The sequence below is a fragment of the Microtus ochrogaster genome, linkage group LG5, assembly GCF_000317375.1.
Source record: "Microtus ochrogaster isolate Prairie Vole_2 linkage group LG5, MicOch1.0, whole genome shotgun sequence".
In the NCBI taxonomy this organism is placed as follows: domain Eukaryota; kingdom Metazoa; phylum Chordata; class Mammalia; order Rodentia; family Cricetidae; genus Microtus; species Microtus ochrogaster.
In genome coordinates, this window is record NC_022031.1 from 63,185,947 (window position 1) to 63,212,573 (window position 26,627).

A 26,627-nucleotide genomic window follows, 5' to 3' on the forward strand; every position below is an offset into this window, starting at 1 on the left:
GCTTTGGGAACCAATACTGCTCTGTTCAGTTTGTATCGGTAAAAATTAAAATGACCATGAAAATTTGGAACACTATTTTCGGTATTTTAATTTTATTATTTCATCTTACCAAAAACTGAGGTGCTAAAATTAGGGATCATATGAATGCTTACCACACACTTGCTGAGTCATATTTCAATATGTCACTTGAACAGCAATTAGGTTTTGTTCATACAGATGCCCTTGAGTGGTGTAGGATTCCCCTCTGTATCCTGCGAATACCATTGGTTAATAAAGAAACGGTCTTAGGCCTGTGGTAGGGTATAGTAGAGCTAGGTGGGGAAAACTAAACTGAATGCTGGAAGAAAGGAGGCGGAGCCAGAGAGAAGCCAGGCAGTCCTGCTGGAGACAGACACCAGGACTTTACCTGGTAAGCCACAACCTTGTGGCGATACACAGATTAATGGAGATGTGTTAATTTAAGATATGAGTTAGCCAGAAATATGTTTAAGCTATTGGCCAAACAGTATGGCAAATAATATGGTTTCTATGTGATTATTTCAGGACTGAGCAGCTGGGAATAAACGAGTGGCCTCCTTACAACACTCATAGGTGGTCAATTTTTAACTTCTATTTTTAACTTGATTTTCAAACTCCCTGGCTTTTTTTGATAGTGTTACTCTCTAGAATAATTCAATTGCCATTAAGAATAAAGCATAATTGTAATCTATGACTTCTTATGTAAGATAATTTGTTAGAAAATTGTGAATCGAACACTTGTATGTAATTAAAAATAAAATATACAAGCATAAAAATGCTTACACTTCTATCCTGCTTTTGGTGTTGCCAATTATCCTGTTATTTTGGTAAATTTACAGAAAAATCAAATCCAAGTTTACCTCTAACAAAAGAAAATGGAAATATACAAGAGAGACCCATCTGTCATCTGTCTGTCATCCATCTATCTATCTATCTATCTATCTATCTATTTATCTATCTATCTATCATCTATCATGTATCTATGTATGTATCCATCTATCTACCTATCTATCCATCTATCTATCTTGGTAAAGATAAATAACCGATTAAATTTTATTGACTTGGTGTCTCTCAAATAGAAAATTCACAATTCCTAAAGATAATCTTGTATAAAAACAGCATAAAACCACTCAACTCATGATACTTTGTCATCTAAAAGAGCTTTATCTGAAAAAAATATTAGATGCTAGATTCTCATAGTCTCTGATTGCAGTAAAAATAAGGCTGCAGGCAGAATGTCTTCCGTGTGCCGCTGCAGAGAGGAGAGCTATCCAACGGGACACCCGAAAGGCTTCCAGTATTCACAACGAGGCAGACTAACGGCAAGAACTCAGTCTTGCTAAAACAGCAGTTTTCTGCCACACACAAAGCATCACCGAACACAAGAATACTGCCAGAGTGATGGTGTGGATGAGTATTGGTGTCACTGTCTTCTAGTTTGTCTTTTGTTCCAATGGCTTTATTTCTGTGGATTTCATTCTTCACTGCAGATGGCGACACTTTATCTTACTGATGTTTGAATATCTTTGGAGTAAAAACTATGGGAAATGGCACATTTGCTAACTTCTTTTTATGTATTAGTTACATGATCTTATTTTTTTTACAGATGGCTTATAAATAGTCCAAACCACTTCTGATCAAAGTGTTTCTCCATTTGTTAGCTTACAACAAAATAGAAATAAGACCATACAAAATGCTCTCATAAAATGAAATAAATGCATCTTTGCTATTTAGTAAACTAAAGCTGCATGCATATTGATCCCTATATAAAATAACTAAATGTTTATTAAGAAAGATTAGAAAAATAAAGGACCAGCAAGTCCTGGTCACTGGAGATGTAGTTGCTAATTCTTATCATTCTCATTGGTATAGAGGTCATAGAAAATATCCATAATCAATATTTGTGCAAAATGTCAATATCCAGCCCCTTCCGGGCAGTTGCTGAGGATGAGATGTGTACTTCATCGCGTGGGCCTCAGACTTCGCTATGATCGCTGGCCTTGCTCAGATTCTGAAAGAGGAAGAAATAAGCACCCATCACTCACAAATCCCCTAATCATAACTACAGTGGAAGACCGGCAGTAGCAGGAGGCAGCCACAGGTCATGGTATGAAAACAGACATGTCAGAGGTGTAGGAGCACAGAGGTGTGGGAGGAAGCCCCAAGCCCAAGAGCCATGACTGAATATCACAAGCTAAATGGTGTGACCTCCTTTGTACTTGATTTTCCTTGTTGGTGGAAGCTGCTTGCTCATTACCAACTGCCCAGACTAGAAATAACCACACAGAAACTGTATTAATTAAATCACTGCCTGACCTTTTAGCTCTAGCTTCTTATTGGTTAGCTCTTATATCCTAAAGTAACCCATTTCTATTAATCTATGTTTCACCACATGGCTGTGGCTTACTGGGTATGAAAGACCCTACAGACCTCCTCCTCAAAACCCGCAGCTAGCATGCTCCCAGGGGAACGTCCTGTTTGTTTAAAATAAAAAAATTCTCCGGATCAGCAGCCAGCCTGCTCTCGTAAGAACATCCCATGTGCTTGAGAGAGCAGGATGTCTATGAGATAGGAAGACTGCAAGGCAGGATGTCAATAAGATAGGACATCAACAAAGCAGGTTGACTTCAAAACAGGATATCTATAAGATAGGAACAGTCATGCCCCCCGCCTCATTCCGATAACCACTCTTTTGCTTCTGTAAACTTGCTTTTTGCTGACACCCCGCCTCATTCCGATCGACCGATAACCACGCTTTTGCTTCTGTAAACTTGCTTTTTGCTCTTCCCTATAAAAAGCCCGCCCTCCAGTTGGCAGGCACGCAAGTCCTCCGAAAGACTTTGCTGCCCGCAGGCACCTGTGTTTACTCAATAAACCTCTTGCTAATTGCATCCTGTGGTCTGGACTCAGAGTGTCCTGGTTCTGGGGACTTCATTGGAGGAAAAGGTCCTCTCTGAGGGTCTTTCAGGTAAAGTTCTGGCAGGCGTCTGTCTCTGGTGGAGGCTACATGGCTTCTCTAGACTCCACCTTCCTTCTCCCAGCATTCAGTTTAGTTTTCCGGCCTAGCTCTATTCTGCTAAGCCACTGGCCAAAAAGGATTTATTCATTAACCAATAAAAGAAACACATAGATAAGGACTTACCACACCATTTCCTGGTTCTAAAAATTGGCTAAATGAGAATATCTACCTCATATGCAGTGAAAAATTTACTTAATTAATATGAGTGAGACCTTTAGACTCTTCTAGAACACAGTAGGTAATAAATGTTAATAATGGCAGTTATTATTTGGGAACTGCATATTGTTCTGACTGAAAATGACCAAGCTCACTAGAGGAAGCACTAATGTCACCCTGGGGAAGAGGAAGGCAAAATGATACAAAAGTTAGAGGAAAATTGCAGGAAACCACAGCTCTGGGATTCATTGGAAAACTAAAACCCAAGGCCCAATACCCTACAGTAATTTGTCTTCTTGAAGTCATGTGACCATGAGACTCTGTAAAGGATATTTTAAAAAATAACAACATAAATGATCATGATGACAAGACTATCTAAACATAAAAATATATTTAAAATCTATATTTAGTATTTCTGCACTGGAGAAAGCCAAGACCAGCTTTCAGGACAGTGGATCTTGGAAGGCCATTAAAGCAAAGAATCTGCACCTGATAGGTGACATCAAAGTCTCTAGTCCACGATAGCATTACAAGCTCCCAATTATTTAACAATTGTTCATAACTTGTCTACAAAGTGGAATAGACTCATTTCTTTACTTACAGTAAGTTGTCAGATGCAAAAGGAAGAAATATTCATGGATCTTTTTGGTACCAGTGGGGAGGGAATTACTATAATATTCCAAAGCCTTTGATTGTGTAGGCTAGTTTTCCTTACAGTGCGTGCTTGCTAGCTTAGCCAACTCACCTTATTTGCCTGGATGGTACTTATTGCAGCAGGCACTGAGTCAAAAAAGATTGGCCTCTCAGTGTCTAGGTCTCCACAGTATGTCATCGCTTTGATCAAGGATGCTGCAGAGAAGCACGAGATGTGTGAAGACAGGTAGGCCATCCAAGGCCGTCACTTGGTGTCAGCCGACGACACACTCTTACCTGTGCAGTTGGCTAAGAACACATCGATACCCCTGCTCTTGCAATCCAGATAAAGCTGGAAGAAGTAAAGGAACATGCTCATAGTTAGTTCAGGATAGCAGACTTCAAAGAGGAACTAGGTTTGGGCAGGGGAGGATAATTCCCAGGGAAAGCAAATGATAAAAACAGTGTCTCTGAAGTCAAACCACCAGAGGGAGGCATTGTTACACAGTTAAGGCCATGCCCAGTAAGCTCCAGAAGATTCATACAGTGAAACATGTATTCTGCAGAGACTAAATGTAGCTGCTCATATTATCATTTCTTTAGAAAAATGAAAACAGTTTTTTTTTCTCCCCTGTAGGAATGATATAAGATTGCTGTCAACATCTTTTACAGAAAGTCAAGGACCAACCTGTGGAAGTGATGAAGGGTGCTAGCCCACTAACTTTAATAATTTAGGATTATTTCATTGACTCAGTAAAACCCAGCTATTAAACCTCATTATAACCTGAACCAAATTTTCCTGCTTTAAAAGTCCATTAAGGTGAGAACGTTTAACACTTGAATGCACTAAGGCCTTAACTCTTAAACTCCTAGACACCTCAACCAGAATCAGTTTATGAACTACTGGTCTTAAATTCATCAAAAGCAAAATAAGACCATGAAGTTTGCCTAATGTGCATGCAAAGGTTCACTACGGCTGGAATTGGTCATGTGACAGTGATGCATCTCCTATGAAAGATATGTCAGCAGCACTTACAATACGATCTAGACTGTATTGTAACCATGTGCATTATAGATACATAATTCCTTTCATCCTTTTCCATCAGGAAGTCATTCCTTCAAAACGAGAAGAGTAGATTAATCAGAGTTGTTTCAATTTGAGTATAAATTAAAGAACACGAAAAAATAAAACGTGGGCTCTGACTTTGTCACTGAATGAATGACTCCTGCTTCTGTAAGTTAATGTGATTAATTCAAGGTAACCTTTCAGTGTTTGACTTTCTCTAAAGCCCAATGGAGCACAAGCACAATGCTATTTTGGGTGACTTGTTGATGTTGATAAATATAATCTCCATTTCACCAAACTGCACCCCCACTCTCCATCCCCCACCCCTGTTCCCAGTGAAAGAATAGATAGAAGTCACTTAGTTCCTTTCAATGCAGAACTCCAGGATCACATCAATGCTCTTCATGCTGAAGTAACTAAACAATCCAAAGGGTTGCTAAAACACAGGGAAGCTGACATGGCTGAAGGGACCCCGCTGTGCTTGTCTCTAGACTCAGTCCCGGAGTAGTTGAAACTAAGAAATAATCTTGCTTGCAAATATATTATTTGCACTTTAAGAAATGGTTTTAAGACTTTTAAATATATGTATATGTATATCCATATACATCTAAACACACACACACACATATATATATTTACTACTGTGTGTATGTTTGTGCCACCCACAAGCACACAACAGTGATGGAGATTTTAAAAAATCTGTGGAATCAGTTCATTTTTTCTATGTTTATGCTGTTCTGGAGATCAACTCAATATGTCAGGCTTCTGGCAAGCACCTTTACCTACCGAGGCAACTCACTAGCTCAAGAAATGACTTTTTAAAGTGAGAAAAGTAATACTAAGTGTTGGCATTTCTGAGTGTTCCCTAACTATGCTGGCCACTTCTTTACTGAGTATTTCCTGCGTCATACTTCATCTCTGAGCTCACAGTGTGATGAGGTGGAGAACTCTACTTCTAGTGTATAGAAGAGCAAACAAATGGGAGCCAGGGAGATGGCTCAGTAGGTAAAGCACTGGTCACACATGCACCAAGACTTGAGGTTGACGCCTCAGAAGAGACGTAAAGAAAGGTGGATGCTATAGGCAGGACAGTCCACGGCTCCTGAGAGATGGGAGGCAGAGACAGGAAAAGCCCCTGTAACTCCCACATCAGCTACTCGGCATATGACAAAGAAATACTATCTCAAACAAGGTGGAAAGCACGGGCTGAAGCCTGAAGCTGACCTTTGACATCCACATGTATCATTCATGTGTCCACACTCACACATATGACACACATACAGAGAAAGAGAAAGAATGAAAATAAATTTTATCTGCAAGCACAGAACTAGTATTTGGGGGATGAGACTCCAGAATTTTTCTGTTCTTAAAGCCAGTGTTCTTCACACACATTATAATGTAGCCACGATGCAACAAACCAAACAGTAACATGGTCGGAAAAATAGAAGCAGGTACAAAACTGACAGCCTTGTATATACAAGGAAAAATACCATGTCAAGGGCAAGTATATTTTCCTGCCAATTTAAAAATAAATTGTATCAATTGTCTTAATCCAGCATATAGAATTTTTAATCCATGACCATGGATTTATACATTAGCATGCCCAGTGTCTGGATTGCTTGATTCATCTTAACTGCCAGCCTTCAACCCTGGGCTCAAGGGCAGTAGGTAACTTTTTGTCTTCTTCACTGATTCTAAGAAGTGTTTTCAAACATCTAGAGAAGGCAACTAACAATCTCAGACACAAAATTTAAATGCAATTCAACAACGACAAATCCACACACAGGCCTAACTGATCGAGTCCAAACGTTTCTTTCCACGTGGTCCGCAGACCACCCGCAGGAGTCTCCTATAAGAGTTTAAAAGGAAGACTTGGGGCCACAGCCAGGCCTCAGAAATTAGATTTTAAGGGAGTTCCCAGGAGTTTAACTGCCAGACTCAGACAATACAGAGAAAAGCAAAATACCAGCCACAAAAGGTCTTCCAGTGCAGAAAGACTAGGTACTTAAATGATGTGGGATTCCCCTCTGTGTGCTGTGACTACCACTGATGAATAAAGAAACTGCCTTGGCCTGTTGATTGGGCAGAATTTAGGTAGGCGGGGAAAACTAAATGAAATGCTGGGAGAAGAAAGGCAGAGTCAGAGAGGAGCCATGGAGCTGCTGCTGGAGACAGACGTGCTGAAACTTTGCTGGTAGGCCACAACCTTACGGTGATTCACAGATTAAAAGAGATGGGGTAAATTAAGATGTAAGAGTTAGCAAATAAGAAGCTAAAGCTAATGGGCCAACTGGTGATTTAATAAATATAGTTTCTGAGTGGTTGTTTTGAAGCTGAGCAGCTGGGAACCAACAAGTGGGCTCTTTCAATACTTCAACCTTGATTTGTGCCATTTATTTGCTTTCTAAATACCTTCAATTCTTAAAACAAAAACATATTCTCATTTCCACAAAGGAATTAACAGATTTCAACCAATGGATGATTCCCCAGCACACAGCTGGTGTGTGACAGATCTAGCAGGATACCCAGGCTTTCGGGATAAGCACTCACCTTTGTGCTTCCTGGACAAGAGATACCCAATGGTGGGAAATTTCAAAGTCAATTTAAAATGCAAATGAAGAGATACAAAAATATATAGGATCTCAGTCGAAATTCACAGTGTGAAGCTGTATCAAGCAGATTAACCTGAACTCCATTGATCCATTTTTCTGTTTATGTATTTATATATTTATTCAGGGGGGTGAACCCGAGGCTTTGACTGCTAGTCAGCGCTCTGTCACTAAACCAGAGCCCCAGAGCTAACACAACAACAAAACAAAACAAAACATCGGGTAGACAGAAATAAAAAGAGGGCACCTCTGTGTGAGTTGATCTTCCGTTACAGTTCCCAGCCACAGCATGGAAAGGGGAGTGAATGCAGCAGTTTCAGGGAGTGGAGCAGGCAGAAGCAGAGATCAGGGAGGATTAGCTGGGTGGTGCAACCCTGAGGCGGCTTTTCTTCATCGCAGAAGCATTGAAAACTCACTTCCTGGCAGATATTATGCCCGATACCACCCCAATCTCAGCCTTCTCACTCCTACGACTTTGACCCCCTATCCTGTAGGTCTAGAATCCAGATGGATCTTCTGAAACAACCCTACTGTAGCATGAGGTGCACTGTCCTATGTCCCCTGTGAGAAAGGGGCTTCAACTCTGTCGCTGAGATGGTTGAGGAGAAACCCTGCTACCGAAGGGAAGGAATCAGGGCTGACCCAGGCCACGTAGATACCTCAACAAGTGTAGAGACTCCCGTGTAGTCAAAAAAGGTCAAGCCGTTGCAATCCAGGACCAAAGAACACTTCTCAGCAGGGCAGGGCTGGGAAGCTTCCTCTGTAGGAGAGACGGAAACCGTAGTTAGAATTTGCATTTCTTCTGTTGCTGCCTTGGTTGAACAGTAACAAAGGAACGGCAGCCTCAAGGCGAACAGTAATTCTGAACTTTCATTCTTAAAGTTTCAGTTAGTTACCAATGATTTCTGAGCTCTGCTTTTGTTTGTTGTTTTTATTAGATGGACAGGAGAACTCTAAATGAATCTGAAAGGATATCCAGCAAGCTATCTCTAAGCACAGTGCAAACATTCTGAATGGTGTACGATCCTAATCTACTGCTTCTTTGGCTGGTAGGCGATGTGGGATTCCCCTCTGTATGCTGTGACTATGTTTTTATGACCACTGTTTAATAGAGAAGCTGCTTTGGCTAATGGAAGGTCAGAATAGAGTTAAGTGGGAAAAACTAAACTGCATGCAGAGAGAAAGAAAGTGGAGTCAGAGATGCCATGTAGCTGCCAGAGAAGAAAAACTCCAGAACCTTACCAGTAGGCCACAGCCTTGGTGATACAGAGATTAATAGAAATGAGTTAATTTAAGATATAGATGCTAGGTAGGAATACACCTGAGCCATCAGCCAAAGCAGCTTCTTTAATGGCCAATGGTAATGAAATATATTCACAAGATACAGAGGGGAATTCCCCCATCAGATAGATCCAGAGTAAGGGCTAATATTAATTTGCAGTTAATTCACAGTGAATCGGTATTTGCTGTGTCCCAAGTTCCCCCAACCCTATAAAAACCAACAGCAACCAACTAAACAGCATGAGCCTGCTGTATAGATATGAAAACAGGTGATCAGGAAATATGAAGCATACTGAAAGTTGTTACACAAGAGTTATCACCCAGAAAATACTACAAAGTGCCTGGTGTATTTGAAAAGTCTTGTCCCAATAAAGGATTTGTTTCCGACTTACAAGTTCACTTTAACCAGTTGACTAAACTAACTGCAGAGAATGTAATATGTTTGAGAAATCTTCAAATATGTAGCAGATAATAACAAGCATGAGCCAGAGCCTATTCCTTTCTTCAAGGAGCTAATAAATTGGATAGAACTGATATAGACATGATCTAAAATTAAATAAAAATGATAAGCAATAGGAATTTATAAAATAGGGGAAATATCCTTGGAGTGATCAAAGAAAGTTTCCTTCACTGGCAGCCTTGATAGAAATGTCTGTTCTAGCCACAGGAGGCACTTTAACACGTGAACACCCAGGACACCCTGCTCCTCCAGCTCCTGTTTCCCTGTTCTCCCAGAGAAAGAATGCAAAGCTTTCTTGGAGACTTCCACTGTCCCTTCATTGCCTAAGACATTCATCAGCACCTCAAACAAGACAGAAAGCAACTACAACTTAGGTCCTCCTGAATAGGTGTCTTTGTTGTCAACATTAGCCTAACCATGATCTCCACACCACAGGGATTCTTGTTTATTCTCTCCCATCACTGTGCTCCTGGTTCAGAGAATTGAGAAGCAGGGAAAGTGATAATGTTCATTCCAAGTAAAGAATATTCATTCCACTTCACAGTGGAATGTTGATGTGATATACAATATAGAAACTTTTTATACTCTCAAAACATAAAAGTCTCTAACAATTAGTATTAAGTAATTAAAAATAAATAAGTGTGTGGCACACATGGTATATGTATGTGCATGTGTGTATGTGTACATATATTTACTAAGTTAGATACTAAACTTTTAACAGGACTAATGTTCACAGCATACACTGGAATTCCGTATTTGAGGGTTTCCTATAAAAATTTTGTTGAACATATTGGTTTTAGAGAATAAAATTGTATGTATCTTGTTTACAGTAGCAGTATTCTAGAAACAGCTCATCCCACTGGATATGCATCTCCTCAGCTCCACTCTTGGTGAGAGAGAGAGGGGGGAGGAGGAAGAGAGAGAGAGAGAGGGAGGGAGAGAGAGAGAGAGAGAGAGAGAGAGAGAGAGAGAGAGAGAGACTGAGAAAAGGAACCTAGGAGTGTGATCTTGCCAGCAGACTTGGAGTAAGTCAGATATGCTGTAATTAGAAGAGGTAGCTGAGCCATGTGGTAGAACATAGATTGAAAAAATATGGGTTAATTAAGTTATAAGAACTAGTTGAGAAAAGCCTAAACTAAGACCAAGCTTTTAAAATGAATATTAAGTCTCTGGGTAATTATTTGCAGGCTGACAAAGATGGTCCAAAGACAGTCCAACAAGGAAGCTTGCTACATTTATTGCCCAACGTGGGGACATAAATCCACATAGAGACTGAAAAAGTTGTAAATGTCCCAGACACCGAGCCTGCTGCTCATGGAGTACAGAGGCCCCTTTAAAAGGTCCTAACTTGCAACAACACATCAACTGTCAGTGCACTGGGTAAAAATGCCTGCCACGTTGTGGACACAACAGCTGTCCAGAGTTGCAATGGTTAGGTGCGGCTGAGACAGTTAGGAGCAGCTCCTGCTAGTGGTGTCCACTAACCCGAAGGGGGAGGAGTCAGCCACTAGTGGCATGTGCTAGGCAGAGCCATTCAGCCATAGTCTGGTCTTTTCAGGATCATCTCGTGCAGTCACAAAAGCACTGCAGATGCACAGAAAGTCGGGTCCAACTTTAGAAAACCTTTGAGAAGATATAATATGGTTAAATGTGCTTAGATGCTGAAGAAAGAAAAGAAAAATGGGTATAGACAGTCATAGAAGAATAACAGTTTAAAATAATACAGTCTTTAGAGAAAAAGTAGAGAAATATAAAAGAAATAAACCACCTAAGGATGAGAAATACCATATTACAGGGCATGTGGACCATATTAGTGCTTTGTTAACTTTTTATTTTTTAATTAATTAATTTATTTATTTATTATGTTTTAATGTTAATAAGCAAGAAGTGGCAGTTGCTGAGAAAGAAGGGTTTCAGAAGGGTAGAAGTTTGCTTAAACTTTGGGGTTCATGACAACAGGAGCCAGGTCTACTTTCTTAATCACTGAATATGTAGCACCTCTTACTATTCCTAAAATCAAGAACTCTTAGGAAAATATGTGAATTTTTTGCCATGTGAATAATGATATGAGAACTGAATGAATGACAAGAAGCAAGAGCTATATGAGTAGAGACCAGGAGGGAACCTTGAGGTTTCCTTAAGTAGGTAGAAGACAACCATGTGGAAGTTCACCATGGCAACAGACACGCTACAGAGCTCCGGTAAACTTTATCACCAGATGGCCTAAAATACTAAAAAATACTCTTAAAAGATCTGCTTACAAGTAAACAATTAATAGTTTTCATTCAGAGAAAAATGCTATGGCTTCCACCTTCTAATAATATAGATGGTTTTATAGGTTTGTTTACTCCGTTGTATGTCAACCATGCATCTGCAAAGGCTGTTGGAGAAAGGGAACTTTTGACTCTTTTTCTCTTACCCAGTGCTTTCCTTGCTCCATGTCTCACTTTGGTTGAGCCTCTTTGGTTCCTATTTTCTTATCCCTTAAAGCAGCTGAATGTCTCCTAGGTGGCCGCTTATCACATTTAACTTACCATCCTGTAATTTAAACACAGCTACCTTTACGAACACACGTGGAGTCCATGGTTTTCTGTTTAGAAAGTTTTACCTTTAGCGCCATCGTTTGTCTCACAAAAGAATAAAGCAAACGGAGAGTCATGCTGATTCATTTTGAATGAGACTGAGGACGGGGGGGGACGAGGGGGGGTCACAGAAATGACACCATAAGGTAGTGAGCACAAGCAAAGGCTTAGTGATGAAACTGGAACAGGACCATCCACAGAAAACTTAGAAAAACGAGGGCAGAATCCTGTGGCTGACTAAGAGGGGTGAGGAGGACAAAGGGAAAAGGAAGAACAGCTGATGACGATTTGAGGAGAAATTGGAGTCCCCAAAGAAGGGAGAGAATGAATATAGTGAGTGAGTAGGGTGGGTGAGTTTTCTATCAGTACCATATAACTTTATGTGTATTTTCTTATAATCTGCCTTCTTTGTTTCCTACTATGACTTCTTCTTAAGATAATTATAATTACAAGGACTATCTACTAATTTCCAAATACAATGAGACTCTTGGGTTATTTTCTCATTCTAAATTTCCTTCTATTAAAAACTTACAGCTTAGGAGCGGGAGTCTTAGTGGTTAAGAGCCTGTACTAGTCCTCAGACAGGACCTAGGCCTGGTTCTTAGACGCCCTGAGAGGGTGGTTCACAACTGCCTCTAAGTCCAGGTCTAGGGGTTCAGTGTTGTCTTCTAACCCATGCAGGTACCTGTATTCATGTGCACATGCCTCACCCTCAACCTCCCCACACACATACCCATAATTAAAAACAAAATGAATACATCTTTAAGTGATTTAGATATTCATTGCATATTAGCAAGTAAATCTGCATGCATAATTTCCATTATTTGAAACATATTGAAACTTATTTTATAGTCCCAGTTTATGATCACCAGAGAAAGAGCCAGAGAGACCTCAAATCATGCTTGTGAATCATGCCCACATTCACTGCAACAGACTTTTACAATTTTATTTCTCCCATTGTTTTTTTTTCTTTCTCACCAACTAATGATACTGAAATCATGTAATGTATAATTTCACATCAGTCTATTGAGAATTGAGTTCTCTGACTAGATGTGATTTGGGTCTTATGAATTCTATCTTTTATCACCTGGCTGCTCTAGGTGCTTACTGCTCTATGGTGTCACTCATTCTGTCCTGCTCATACTGCACAGTTGTGTATCACTGCCTCCTGTGTCTTTCATTGTCTATACATTGAAGGAAAGTCAACTCACCTCATACTTTTATAGGAGAATGAAGTTCTAGAGAATAAATATTGACCTGGACATTTTATCAAGGACATATCATCAACATTGTTGCTGTCACCTGACATTTATCCTAGGAAAGCGTGAGCCTGTAATTGATTTAGTTGTGAGAAGCAGAAATCTAAAATATATGAGAAAATATTTGGGGGAAAGGTTGATCTATATTAAGACTATATATAGTTGAGATATTGAGTTTAAGGAGAAGGAAAAGGAGATCAGTAGAGGCAAGAACAGGGGAAGGGGAAAGAAGTGGGAGGTGAAAAGAGATGGAAAAAGACGGGGAGAGGGAAAACATTGAGAAGCAGGAAGAAGTGTGAGGAGAAAGGCAGAGGAATGAAAAGGAGGAGGAAGAATGAGGGAAAAGGAAAGGGAAGATGGAGAAGGAGAAAGGAATAGGAAAAATGAGGAGATTTTAGCTGAAGAACAAGGAAACCCCTGAGGCCAAGAGAGAAGGAAAGGAGAAGGGGATTTTGGTCCTCTGTGCAAACTCAAGACGTTGAGACCACTTTTGCTTAAAGCGAACTCACCATTGCAATTGCCGTTGGACAGGGGACTGAGCAAGGTGTTCTGTTCACACTGAAAGAAAAATAGATGGAAAGCGTGAAAATGCTGTGGAGCTATAGAGCCAACCCTGAACACGCCCCCATTCCTTTCTCTGCCATGAGTGACAACAACGAGCACCTTCAGATGTGTTTCTCAAGGCTTGTTTCAGATGCTGTGTTCACTGGACCAGGAAATGAAGAAACAATAACGGGCTGGAAGTAAGTATACATGAGTTCAGTGGGGACTTTGCTCACTGAATCAGATGTGAGAACATTTTTTTTGAAAGACAAAATTTGTTATGATCTGAGGTCACAAATTATTTCATACACATTAGCCTCATGAAGATGCCCGAGAAACATTTATGAGTTGATAGATGTCAAGGAGTGAAAACAAAGCGGTTCTGTACCATGGAGCTCAGCTTCGCTAACAGTGAGGCCTCAGAAATGGCAGCTATCTGTTTATCGAAAAGTGTGCTTTTTTTGGCTGTTGATGACAGTGGGTAGTTTTCAGTGTTTACTATATACCCACGTCTTGATGACAATAACAGCTGAATCATCAGAAACATTCATCCTGTGAACTTACTAATCTTCTGTTCCATTATGAGGGCATCAAGGATGACAAAGTTAGAAGACAGGACCAAAGTTACAAAGCTAGGGACAGCTCACACTGGAATCGAAGCCAATGCCTTTCCAAGTTTCCACTCTCGATCATAGCTTTTACAGTTTCACTGTGTATTCATCTTTAAGGCTGAGTAAAGAATCAATTTCCTCTGCGTGTTGTCCAGTGCAACAGATCACATACTTCTATCAAGTTTTTCTTACATTTCCAAGATTCCGTCTTTCTTTTATATGGAGTATGGTAAACAATTTCAGAGAAGCATAAATTGTTGTGGACATTTTAGAGAATTTGAAGATTCAGGGGGACATTACACATTCACATGGACTCATTCTGGTGCACATCTGATTCAGTCTTTCTGATCACTGAGACTTAGTACAGAGGTAAATAAAGCTGAATGTTAGTGCGTGACAAGACACCTCTGTAACCCAAGCCCTCGGGAGAATGGGACAGAATTACATAGGAATTACGCAGGGAGACCCTGTCTCAATTTTAAGAAAAAAAAAGGTGTAAGAAAAAAAGAAAAGGAAATGAGGGATGAAGGGAGTGACAGATAATTTCATAATAATATTATAATCACAACAATTTATGCTTCTCTGAAATTGTTTACCATACTCCATATTCTAAAACACTAGATTGTCACATATTTATTTTAGGGCCATGATGAACAAATTTCTAAAAATACTTAATATTGTCCTATTCTCAGGGTATATTGGAATGAACAGACAAACATACAGCATTAAGCTTTTTTTTAGGACCAGGTCTATAAACCCATTTAAACTCCATGGTGTCTCCTTGAGGGCATCTTTAGTGATCTGTAGTACGGCACACATCATAGACCTGGCATGCCTACCTTGCTGACATCATCGAGTGGTTGGCTGCTCTCATCTTCCTTTAGGATGATTTTCATTAGATCAGTATTAAATTTCTTTGCGTTCAGGAAAACAAGTGGGTTGTTTATTGAGATGATTTTTACCTGTTGCAAGGTTTCCTTTTAAAGGGGAAAAGAGGAAAAGAGTCAAAACTCTGAGTCAAGTCAGGAAAAAAAAATATAATATACCCAATCAGAGTAAATCTTATGAGTCAACCCATCACTTACTTATGGATGCAATCTCTCTCTCAAGTCTTTATTTTTTTGTATTTATTTACTTTTGTTTTTACATCCTGACTGCAGTTCCTCCTCATTCTTCTCCTCCACGTCCCTCACTCACCCACACATCCCCTCTCCCTCCTCTGTTCTGTTTCAATAAAGGCCGGCCACCCATGGATATCAACCAGCCATGGTATATCAAGTATGAATGCAATTTCTTAACTAATACTTTTGTTATTGAAATTTATATACGAGTCTTAACGGAATACCACATATATCAAGGAAATACACACTTTTCCGTATTGAGAATCATCAGTAACAGAAGACATTCACAGCTTTTCAGAAAGTGTCTTGCACTTCTCTGCTCAGTGGGTCCTCTGAGCCGAGAGCCTAGATTGCCCACCTCCCACCAAGTCCCTCTTCCATTCAGCCTACAAATTAAAATTAACTTACTGTTGTTTTCACAATGATGTGGGTCAAACTGGAGCCTTTCATGCTAGGCAAGTGCCCTGCTACTGAATTCATTAGTTTTAATACAACTGAAAATGTTTCTCAAGGCGTCAACTCTTATTCCTTTATCTAACACTGATGTAAGCTCCTCTCTAGCTAAAGGACTTTAAATAAATAGCAGTCCTAATTGTAAGAAAGCCATGAGAGACCATGCTTGGAACACAGGTTTCCTAGACCAGTGGGGATTACACTGCATTGCCAGACCATATGTGAAAGATGCAGAAAGGGAGAGGAAAAGGTCTTGACACAAACTATACCTACTTTTCCCATCTGCTCAGATAGTATTGACAGCACTTGGTGCTGTCCGATAAAACCTCCTTTTCTGTGACTTTGAGACAAGTGTCTGATTGAGAAGATGGCCAATCCTGTGCAATGAGAGCTCCTTACCAACCAAGCAAGGCATTAACTCCTTCAGGCTTTAGTAATCCCATAGAAGAAGAGATGCAGAGAATAGCCATGCATGCACGCATAAGAAATAAAGAATTAGGTAATGTGGGTAATTTTCAGACCTCATTGTTTGCTCATGTTGTAAATAAACGTTTGAAATAATATATATTTCAGGGTTTAGAAAACTAAAAAAAATTCAATCTGGAGTATGAGGAAATTGTAACAAACAACACAAGGAAGCAAAAAAAAAATTGGCTGCCTGTGTAACTTTTAATCGAGAGGCAACCACTTAGAAACTGAGAATAAAGCGTTAATGTTTAGGTCTGTCACATACTGTCATCAGGTTTAATGGTTGCTGCAACTAAGAAATTCTCAGCAGACTGAGCTTGTTGAATGAGAAGAGATATTCCAAGTTAGAATGGGCATTCTGCACAATTCTAGTAAGGTAAAATTTTCATTCAACAGCTTTAATGCAAATTATGTTCAATCATAGTCACACCTCTTATTTTTGTGGAAAATATTAGGAAACTACTGAGATGTAACATTTTAATGAAACTGTGATTTTTATGAGCAAAAGTTATTACTTGAATGGATAATAAAAGAAATAACCAAGATTTGAGAACATGAGAAATTTCTAGCATTTGTATCTGTCCTAAAAAAATCTCTCATTCACACTAAGTTATATTTGGCCCAAGAAGGCAAGGATTATGCATTTTTTAAAATGAAAACTCGTCAACCTAAAATCATATTCTATCTGGAAGATGAAGACATCAGTAGGGGATGATGGGACTCTAGGTTAAATTCCCATGGAAAAATCAAAAGAAAAGAAAGGCTGACTTGCTTGAACACTCGAGCCTGGGACACCCTCCAAGGCTTTGAATCACACAGCCCTCTGTGAAGTAAATCTCTTATTAAAAGAACAAACCATTCTCCTGGGTGTCACAGAAAGACTCCTGACGTTACTTCCTGTCATCAGGCTACCTGGAAAGACCTTGACATTGGTCCTCTTGGAAGGAGGCCAGTTCTCTGTGTTCTGAAGGGAATCATAAGGCAAGGGAGCAAGTGAATATAAAATAAAGGAGAAAATGTTAACCAAACATTTATCAAACAGGTTCAAAGTGAGGTCAACTCTTAAAAATGGGCAAAAATGATTCAAGCGAACACTTACATTGTTATTATTTTCCCCCCACTTTAAACTTTTCTGATTATTCTTTAAAACAAGAAACTAGAACTGCCCGTTCCTGCCTAGTGGGTGCTGTGCTTGGTACACAGCTGCAGACAAAGACCCTTGTCTAAACTCAGTGGGCCACAAAAGAGGAAGAGGAGGAAGTGGGAAAGGAAGTGAAGCAAGGGATGGGTTCATGGAGTTGAGAGTGGTAAGAGGGGGTAAGGTGAAAGCAAGCCTGCATGAAATTGTCAAAGAACAACTTCAAATTTTACAGTGTGAAAGAACTCCAATGCTCATACAGCACCCTTACACATGAGCAAGGCAAATCGGTTTATGTAAATTGCCTTTTAATGAAAGTACTCCACTCTGCCCAATTCCATGCCTACTGACATTCTAGAAAGCACCTCAGACTTAATTAATCTCAGCTAATAATTTAGTATCACTGTATTTCCAAAGAGCATTTTAAAAGTTCCTTGAGAATTTCATGCATGCGTCTGTCTGATCATATTCCCCAACAGTGACTAGGTTGTTACAGCAGCAGTGTAAGAGTGACTTTGGTTTTTGGTTTTTTTTTTTTTCTGTTCCCCAAATTTCTTTATCACCTAAGGAAGAAAAGGCTATCACTTTGGTTTATTTTATACAATCTAGTAATGGAAAAGACATTTACAGATTCCTGAAATAATCTCTCCCAGAAGTCAACTGTGAACTGAAATTCTAGGAACCACAATGTGATTTAATTAGACACTAAATTCAAAGAGGTTATTCTTTTCCTCTTCTGATTAATGCATGTCCACTGTCCTGTGTGGTGCTTTCATGTATACCTCTGGAAACCAATATCTATAAAAAATGGAATGACATTAAAATGGAATGACATTGTCAAACAGCATCTTTTATCTAAGTTGATAACCTTCAAGGCTGTCTCATCCACAAACGTTAACACCTGTGCAAGAAAGGGAGTTGGACTTACATCTTGCATTTCTGTCTTCACCTTAACTTCCACTTCTTTCATGTTTGTTATGCTTAAAGTCTTTGCCCTAAATTCAAGGCAGATGAAAGTTATGAGTCATTTCCTGATCACTATATTAGCAGAGAAGAATCAAAAGCAGCAGTTTGGTTTATCTTAAAAATTAGAAATTATGTGGTTTATACTCTATGGAGATTTGTCTAGAAGATATTGGTAAATCTACACTTTGTAGAGAATAACAACTGAGGTATCTCACTAAAAATTAGTAAGTAGAGTTTATCTTATTTAATTCCACCCAGAATCCCATAGCTCCAAACTTAAAAAGTTACAAAGATTAAAAAAAAAAACCTATGAAATGAGAAAGGGCTAAAGATTATATGGTGTCTGAGTGGAAAGAAAAAAAAAGGTGGCAAAAAACTATGATAACAATCTGTATTTGAGGTTGATAAATTTGAGGTTGTATTTGAGGTGAAAGCATATTTCATATTTTATTTTTACTTTTTAAAGTTATTATAGATAATCCCAGGGGACCCATGCTAATGGAGTGTGACAGTCAGGAGCTGACCTCTGAAAATTCAGGAAAGGAATTGTTCAAATCAGGTGACGGGGTTGACCATGTGCAGTCAACAGTCAAAGCAATGAAGAGTTCCGCAGCAAATGACACAGATTCAAAAAGTGAAAGTGGTCATGTAATTTCTCAAATGATGAAAACCCTATGAAATTAGTTGCAGTTTGGACTTTAAGAGGCTCGGTTCCAGCTGACACTGCTCAGAAGGCAGTAGAGCCTTTAAGAGTTTAGGGACAGTAGAAGGCAACTATATCACTGGACGAGTGCCCTTGAAGGTGACATGGGCACCTAACCCCTTTCTCTCTTTGTTTTCCAGACATTTAGGAGGAGTAGATTTATTCCACTACTCACTTCCACCTTGGAAGCACTGGGCCACTTCAGGCCCAAGGCAACCTCCAAAGTCGTAGGCAAAACAAAGTTGTCCCTTTAAGTTGGTTTATTTCAGCGAGCTGTTACAATATTGATGATTCTTTCTATTATGACCGGTATTAGTATATATCATATATAAGTAAAATATTTTGCAAATTCTGCTTCCCCACCGGATGCAAGAGGATATTAAATTATAGAACAATATATATTGTGTAAAAATAAAGGCAACTATAAATCACGTGTTTTGCTGTGGAGTAAAGGAAACAATATTTAAATAAAGCCTTACCTTGGGAAGCGTCCTATCACGATGGCTATGGTGCAGACAACACCGAACAACAAGCCCACATTGGCAGCAAAGCATATTGTAAATATGTAAGTACTGATCCATATGCCCTAAGGAGACGAGGGAGAAAGGAGACACGGCTACTCTCTCATTTTCCTCAGAGCTGCACGTCCTTCACAAATGTACTCAACAGCACTTCTCTCTCTCTCTCTCTCTCTCTCTCTCTCTCTCTCTCTCGCTCTCGCTCTCGCTCTCGCTCTCGCTCTCGCTCTCGCTCTCTCTCTCCCTCCCTCCCTCTCTCCCTCCCCTGGCCCCTGTGACTGTAAAAGAGAGAGCCAGGGTGGCAGAGGACATGCAAGATGAGACCATGATGTAAGTTGAGTATGGTAGGCCAGATGGAAGCTTATTAGAGTAGAACCTCTCCATGTGGGTTTCAGGGATCGAACTCCGGTCATCTGGTTTGGCATATTATCTAATGTGAATAGAAATGCAGAAATACAGAACCATGCCGTGGCTCCGTCATACTCTAAGTGGTAGAAGAGGAGATGCTCTTTGTTTAACCTGTAGGAATGCCAACCCTTAGTTCAAGACTCAAGTACTATATATCAGACCTATATGTATGTGCACAAAAGTATGTCCAAATGCCCTGCTATTTCTTGTTGAACACAGTGTAGTGCAAGCAACTCTTCGCAGGTCTCTTGTCCTTCTCAACAACTTCCTGTTTTCTGTGATCACTGTACAAACAGCTGATACTGTTTGCTACTATTCAAGGTCAGTAAAGCCTAGCATAAAGCTAACCGAAGAAACCAACACTGCCAGTGGTTTTAGATCAACTACTGGAAAGATCATTTATTAAAGCCACTTCTTTAAAAGCTACACTATCAGAGTGGACTTAATTCTTAGAAGGATTTCAGAGATTTTTTTAAGAAAACAAATTTTCTTTTCATTGTAATTTTAAGTTTATTGTAATTTTACCGACCACTTACAGTTATCATTGCAACAAGAAAAAAGGTGGGTGTTTCTAAACTTAGTGATAAAAAAATACCTTCAAAAGCAAAAATAATTTACAAAATCTAAAAACGTTATACTTCTAAACATAAAATCCTATATTTATAAAATTCTAGATGAATAATTATTTTCAAATTATTTTCCTCAAATAAGTATACCATTTTGCCTATCAATGCAATTCTAACTTGGTTTCTTTCTATGTCAGTGTTTTAAAGTACCTTCAAAAACATAATTCATGTCATGCATGAGTGAAAGATTGAAAACCCACTCTGTAACCTAAAGATTGTATAAAATCTTTTATTTATACAGTTCCCCCAAAGGACAGAATCAACAAGACAAAACGGCAGCCCTCAGAATGGCAAAACATCTTCACAACCCCACATCTGACAGAGGGCTGATCTCCAAAATATATGAAGAACTTAAAAACCTAAACACCAAAATGCCAAAAGATAGTATAAAATCTTGGTGACAGCTCTGTCCCACACCCCTCCTAAGGCTGAGGGATTATCTCCTCACTCCCTTCTCTCCACCTACCTGTCTTTCCCTTCTGAGCTTGCCCGTAAGTCTATGGTCCTTCGCTCTTCCCTCTCTGTATTGTTCTCTGTCCTCTTCTCTCAACTACATCCCCACTGCCTTTTTCCCATTTGCCCCTTCCCAGCATCTGTGACCTACTGTGACCTGTCTAGAGCATCCCAGCACAGTCTGGTATATAGTCATATATAAAAGTATAGCTCTACAACCACAGCATCATCTTCTACAGGTCAGACTCTCCAAGTGATTAGCAATTTCCTCTGGTTACTTTATAGCTAATGTTATCAAATGTAAATTAATAATAAACTAGTCCAACAATTCCAGACCAGGCAAACCCAACCAACCGATTGTGTGAGAGGGCCTTGGCAAACTTTAAAGGGCCAGAGAAGAAATATTTTAGATCTCAGTTGAGAGCTCCTGATTCTGCCAGGGTGAGGTAAAAGTGGTTCTACACAACATGTCACTGATGGGTATGTGTGGCTGTGTGCCAATCCAACTTTATTTTCAGAAACAGGCAGTGTGCTGTGTTTGGTGCAAAGTCTTCTGAGAGTCTGTTGTGTTTTTAAGGTTTAATTACTGTGCCTAAGAGACCCATGAAATAAAAATTCCTCTAGCCTGTAAGTCTTTTGCCCAAAGACAGATAATTCTTGAAATACTGGAGGCTATGATTTATTTTTTCACTCCCTTAAATAAACTTGTTTGCCCCCCCTAAAAAAAGAGTAAGTCCCAACAGTGTTCTGTAACAAATAAAGGCCCAAATATCAGTTTTGTATCACAGATTTCAGGAAATAGTAAGCTCTTAGCACTCACACTCTTTTTCAAAGAATTGCTTGGGAACCATAACCCCTAAACACAAGTTAACCTTAAGCTAACTAAACTATAGGAGACATTTGTTCTCATCCCTTCAAGACAATGAGTCAAGAGGTTAGCAGCCATGGAATGACTTTACTCTCCTGACCTAGATCAAGCCAGCCACTTGATGGTGAGTACCAGTGAGATTATATACAACTGGATTAGCTTCTCAACTCAGATCTAAAGTGTGCATGGAACTCCCGTGTAGACTCCTGTTTCCTCATTTCTTTGTAGGAGTTTTACACACAACTATAGATAGAATCAGTCCAAAACTAAAAAAAACATACAAGACTTCTGGGGGTTTTGTGGGGGGAGAGTGCTTGGCTTTGTTTTTGGTTTTTCAGAGAGTTTTTTGTTTCTTTGTGTTGCTTTTTTGCTTTTAGTCGTGTTTTGTTTTTTTAAGACAGAGTTTCACTGTAGTTATTGAGCCTGTCCTGGAACTAGATCTTGTAGACCAGGTTAGCCTTGAACTCACAGAGATTCACCTGCCTCTGCCTCCCGAGTGAAGAGATTAAAGGTGTGTGCCACCACCGCGGGGCTGTTTTTTATTTTTGTTTGTTTGTTTTTTGAGACAGAGCTTCTCTGCCTAGCACTGGGTGTCCTGCACTCTCTCTGTGGACCAAACTGGCCTTGAATTTACAGAGACCCACCTGACTCTGCCTCCAGCGAGTTGGGATCCAGAGTGTTGGATTAAAGGTGTGCACTTACCACTGCCCAGCAAGACCTCTGTTTTTTAAAGTGGTGACTTCTTACATAATTTTTGCTTTGCAAATCACTTCATATCTGTTGGCAGCTGTGAACCCCCAGATCCTGAATTTTTTGTAAACAACTTTTTTTGTGTGTGTGCTTTGAGACAGCTTACAGCTGCTCTGACCACGAGACTCTCAGGAGTTTTTGATGACAGGGACTGGGTTTTGGTGAGTTTGGCTGGGATGTAGCTATTGGTTAAGTATCTCTATATAAGAGGCTCTGGTACACAATAAAAGAAGGTATTCATATTTTAAGGATGACCTGTGTCTCTGTATGTCGTTGTGTGTTTCAAACTCCAGCCTCTTGCCCGGTTCACGAACTGTATGGTAGTGCATGGAGCATAGACGGGTGTGGTGCACTACACACATCACTGAGACAAAATGAGTATTAACGGCCTTCTTCTTCACCTGGTCCTCAGCGCTGGGGATCCATTCCACATTCAGTGCAAGTCTTTGCATCTTAGTTCATCCTCTCTGGGCACAGCATGGCAGACACACCCAGAGTTTACTTTACTAATCTCCGGGTTTCTCAGTTCACTGACATTGACAACCGAAACTAACAGTCAAAGCTAGAGATGACAGAAGACAGAATGCAGAAGTGACTGTGTCACGTCACCAAGCATCCACCTCTCAGCTAGGGACATATCTTAAGCAAACATGCCTGACTCCGAACTGCCGGCTGCACCAGGTTACCTGCCAGCTCCTGCTGCTACCACATTGCGTGTAGTCCTATACGAACCGCTGAGACACTCAGCCAACGAAAGGAAAAGAGAGCCCTGCGACAGAGCCAAAGCGCTGGGCGTGCAATAAACATGTCGGGGGGGAGGGGGGGACTCATGATACACAGGGAACTCCAAGCATACACTTACACTTATTTTTTAAAAAAATAGAAAATTTGAAGAAAAAAAGCAATCTGGAAAAACTAAATAAAGTAACTGATTGCAAATAAGAACACAATCATATAAAAACAGTATTTAAGGTTGTAAAGCAGGATAAACATAACTAGACATACATAACAGAAAAGAAAATCTAAAGACACTGCATACAGGAAAAATAAAAATCCTGATAAATATACGGTTCACGAAGGAGAAAGCAGATCATATATTTGCAGAACAATATTCAAGTGCAACCAATTCCTACCTTGAGGTCAAACATGAGATTCACAGAAATTTTATACTTACCCTAAGCCACAGAAATAGTAAAAAATGAACTTTGTGGGCAGGAAGAATAAAGGTCATGGAGTATTAATTTAGAGAAGCACGTTCACATAAAAGAGTTACATTGTCTGTGACTTCTTTACCTAATTAAGCAATATCTGAAAATACAGCCAGCTCTAAGAGGCCCTGAGGGAAAGCGTTTTAGACAGCCGGACATTTTCTTATGGTATATAAAATGATCAGTATTTTCAAAATGAAATGTCTCAGGGAGTATAAACTCCATGAGATTTCCTAGAAAACTACTTGATAATGACACACAAAGAAGAGATGAGTGATTCCTAAACTAGTCTTTTAAAAAAAAACTCATGGTGAACAATACATGTTTCTGTGCCTTCCTCCTGAACAAATGGTGTCAAGAAGGTTGAGGATTTACCGGCCTATGCCTCCCTCATGCATTGAGCCTGTGCTCTGCTGAGACACACGGGCGACATTATGGAAGTGAGAGCCAGCGTGCCCAAAGCTTCCTCGCACAGAGGGCCAGAAGGGACAGTTCAATAGGACGAGTGCCATGAGGGCGGAGCAGGGGCTACTCAGGAAATTCTTCCCTCGCCCCAGAGAGAGGGAGGACTTCGAGATGCTTTTACGGAGGCCGGCTTCTCTAGAATCTGAGTACACTAAATATTTCTGTTAGCCAAAACACACTTTCTCAGTGTTTAGTGTTATCTAATCTGTTCTGTTCCCAGAGGTATCTTATTAACGTGATCCTCTCCGCAGTTTAATCCATTTGGAAGTCAAGCTGTAAGACGTTTTGGCATTAATGTGGACACCACTGAGACCCACCTTGTGTCCATACAGTTAATGCTGGGCTTTCATGCACACGATAGTTCATCGTATTTCTCAGTGTGTACTTTCTCAGTAAGCTCTGCCTTCAAAAATCATTCCATAATTTAAATTGGGGACCCTCGATTCATTCAAATTAGCTACTCTGTCTTTGAAATTTATCAAAGTACATAGTCATCAAAATAAGACAAAATTGGAAAAAAAAAACAGAATCAGACAAAATTCTGTGTTCATGTTTTCATTTGACTTGTGAAAACCTAACTAGGCAGACGCAAGCCTCAAACGGTTAAGTGTGTGTGCTGCCAATGCAAGTATTAGCGTGTACTTGGTAGCATGTGCTTCAGCCAAAGAGGAAAATGTCCGGTCAAAATGCTACTCACCCAATCGATTTTATCCACATTCCAGTATTTTTTTAAATCCCGGAACTGTATTAACATTCCCTTGAGTCCCACGACAATAATGCTTGCAAGAACGCACTGCCGAGAAAAGACAGGTTGGGGAGGAAACGGGACAAAGACTTCAATGTTGTTGTTGTTGTTGTTGTTTTTTTAAAAAAAAAAAGTAAATTGTGGAGAAAAGCTGTCACCAATTAAGTTAATGTAATATTTGTTTAAAATTAACTTATTTTGTGCTTTAGGGATACAACATCAATTTTAGAAAATCATTGGCTAAAACTGATCAAGTTGAAAAGAACAGATAGGAAAAAGAAAGTGAATTATGAGGGAGAATATCACAAGGCTGGAGGTTCCTTTTACTTGTTCTGTGTTTTGAAATATGTTTGTTACAGAAATTATACATTTGTCTCATATATTTCTTCACAGGGTCCTGACAGTAGTCACTGTTTCTCCTAGAGATGCTTATACCCGTGAAAAGTGAACTTGAGTACTAAGCAGTTATCGTATGGAAACGGTGACTCTCCCAACCCAGAGGCTAGGACTGGCCTGGTACCCGGGATCGCTGGGGAGCCCGGGGCTTATGTAGAGGTAGATTCAACCCCAGCGTGGAGGCCCTCAGAACAAAGGATGTGTCTATGCTGGGGAGGTGGATTTTTGTTCTCCACACCATTTCTCCAGCCCGCACTTTCTGGAGAATTCTCTGAAAGCCTCTCTTTTTCCACTGCTGGGGATCAAACCAAGGAATCTGCGCATGCTTAGTTAGTGCTCTGACGTCGAGCGACACCCCGAGTCCCGGAAGTCTACTCTTCATGAGATTATTCCTAGTTCTGTTCTCCCTCATGAAATGTGTCCATCCTTCCAACCTTCACTTAGGTAAAATGGCTTTCAGATTTGGGGTTATTGTATTTATTCTCCCAGGATATTTAATGCACAATAATTCTAATTAAAAGTCCAGAACTATATCATTAAAAAGCAATACTGTACCATGGGCAGCCAGTACAGCAAAGGTCCAACTGCGTAGATGACTATAAGGACGCAAACGCAAGATATTAGACAAGCCACCTGGAAAACACAAGACAGACAACAAAGAAGGCCGTGAACTGCATTGCTATGTCAAAGCCACGGGAATAGGGGCAAGGAACAAAAGGTTCGCGTGTTGTTAGATTGCACGGACTGTCGTTATCCGTGTTCTGCCGTGAAGAGACAGCAAATGTAACAGTCGACAAACTGGTATAACCAAGTAAACTCAGTGGTGAGACAGTCACACACGTGTGAGTGCGTGCACGCGCACACACACACACACACACACACATAGAACACCATTTATTTGTACAGCACATCATAGTGATGGGTTGTTGCAAGAGTGAGACCTCCGAAGTCCTATAGCCTGACTCTTACTCATTATTTTCTAGAAGGTCACGTGGGTAACAACTGAAGAATTTACAGCCTGGGGTTTTCTTCTGTTTATGACAGATTTGCACCAAAATGGTTCTCTCTCTCTCTCTCTCTCTCTCTCTCTCTCTCTCTCTCTCT

General features: G+C 39.9%; 1 protein-coding gene across 3 annotated transcripts in view; it reads right to left on the reverse strand.

The window, feature by feature from the left end:
- Positions 1–987: 987 nt before the first annotated feature.
- The window catches only part of Slc26a7 (solute carrier family 26 member 7), a 107,341-nt gene continuing 81,701 nt past the window's right edge, over positions 988–26,627 (reverse strand). For 2 of the 3 annotated variants that reach the window (XM_026786546.1, XM_026786547.1), the window contains 11 exons: positions 26,079–26,156; positions 25,080–25,175; positions 19,566–19,672; positions 18,346–18,412; positions 17,136–17,243; positions 15,077–15,214; positions 13,593–13,641; positions 8,161–8,261; positions 4,124–4,178; positions 3,939–4,042; positions 988–2,029 (listed from right to left, as the gene is read on the reverse strand). In XM_026786546.1, coding sequence (XP_026642347.1) covers positions 1,994–2,029; positions 3,939–4,042; positions 4,124–4,178; positions 8,161–8,261; positions 13,593–13,641; positions 15,077–15,214; positions 17,136–17,243; positions 18,346–18,412; positions 19,566–19,672; positions 25,080–25,175; positions 26,079–26,156 — 939 coding nt within the window. In that variant the 3' untranslated portion in view covers positions 988–1,993. The remainder of the gene's footprint in view (positions 2,030–3,938; positions 4,043–4,123; positions 4,179–8,160; positions 8,262–13,592; positions 13,642–15,076; positions 15,215–17,135; positions 17,244–18,345; positions 18,413–19,565; positions 19,673–25,079; positions 25,176–26,078; positions 26,157–26,627) is intronic. The other variant, XM_005362327.2, reaches the window with a different exon arrangement.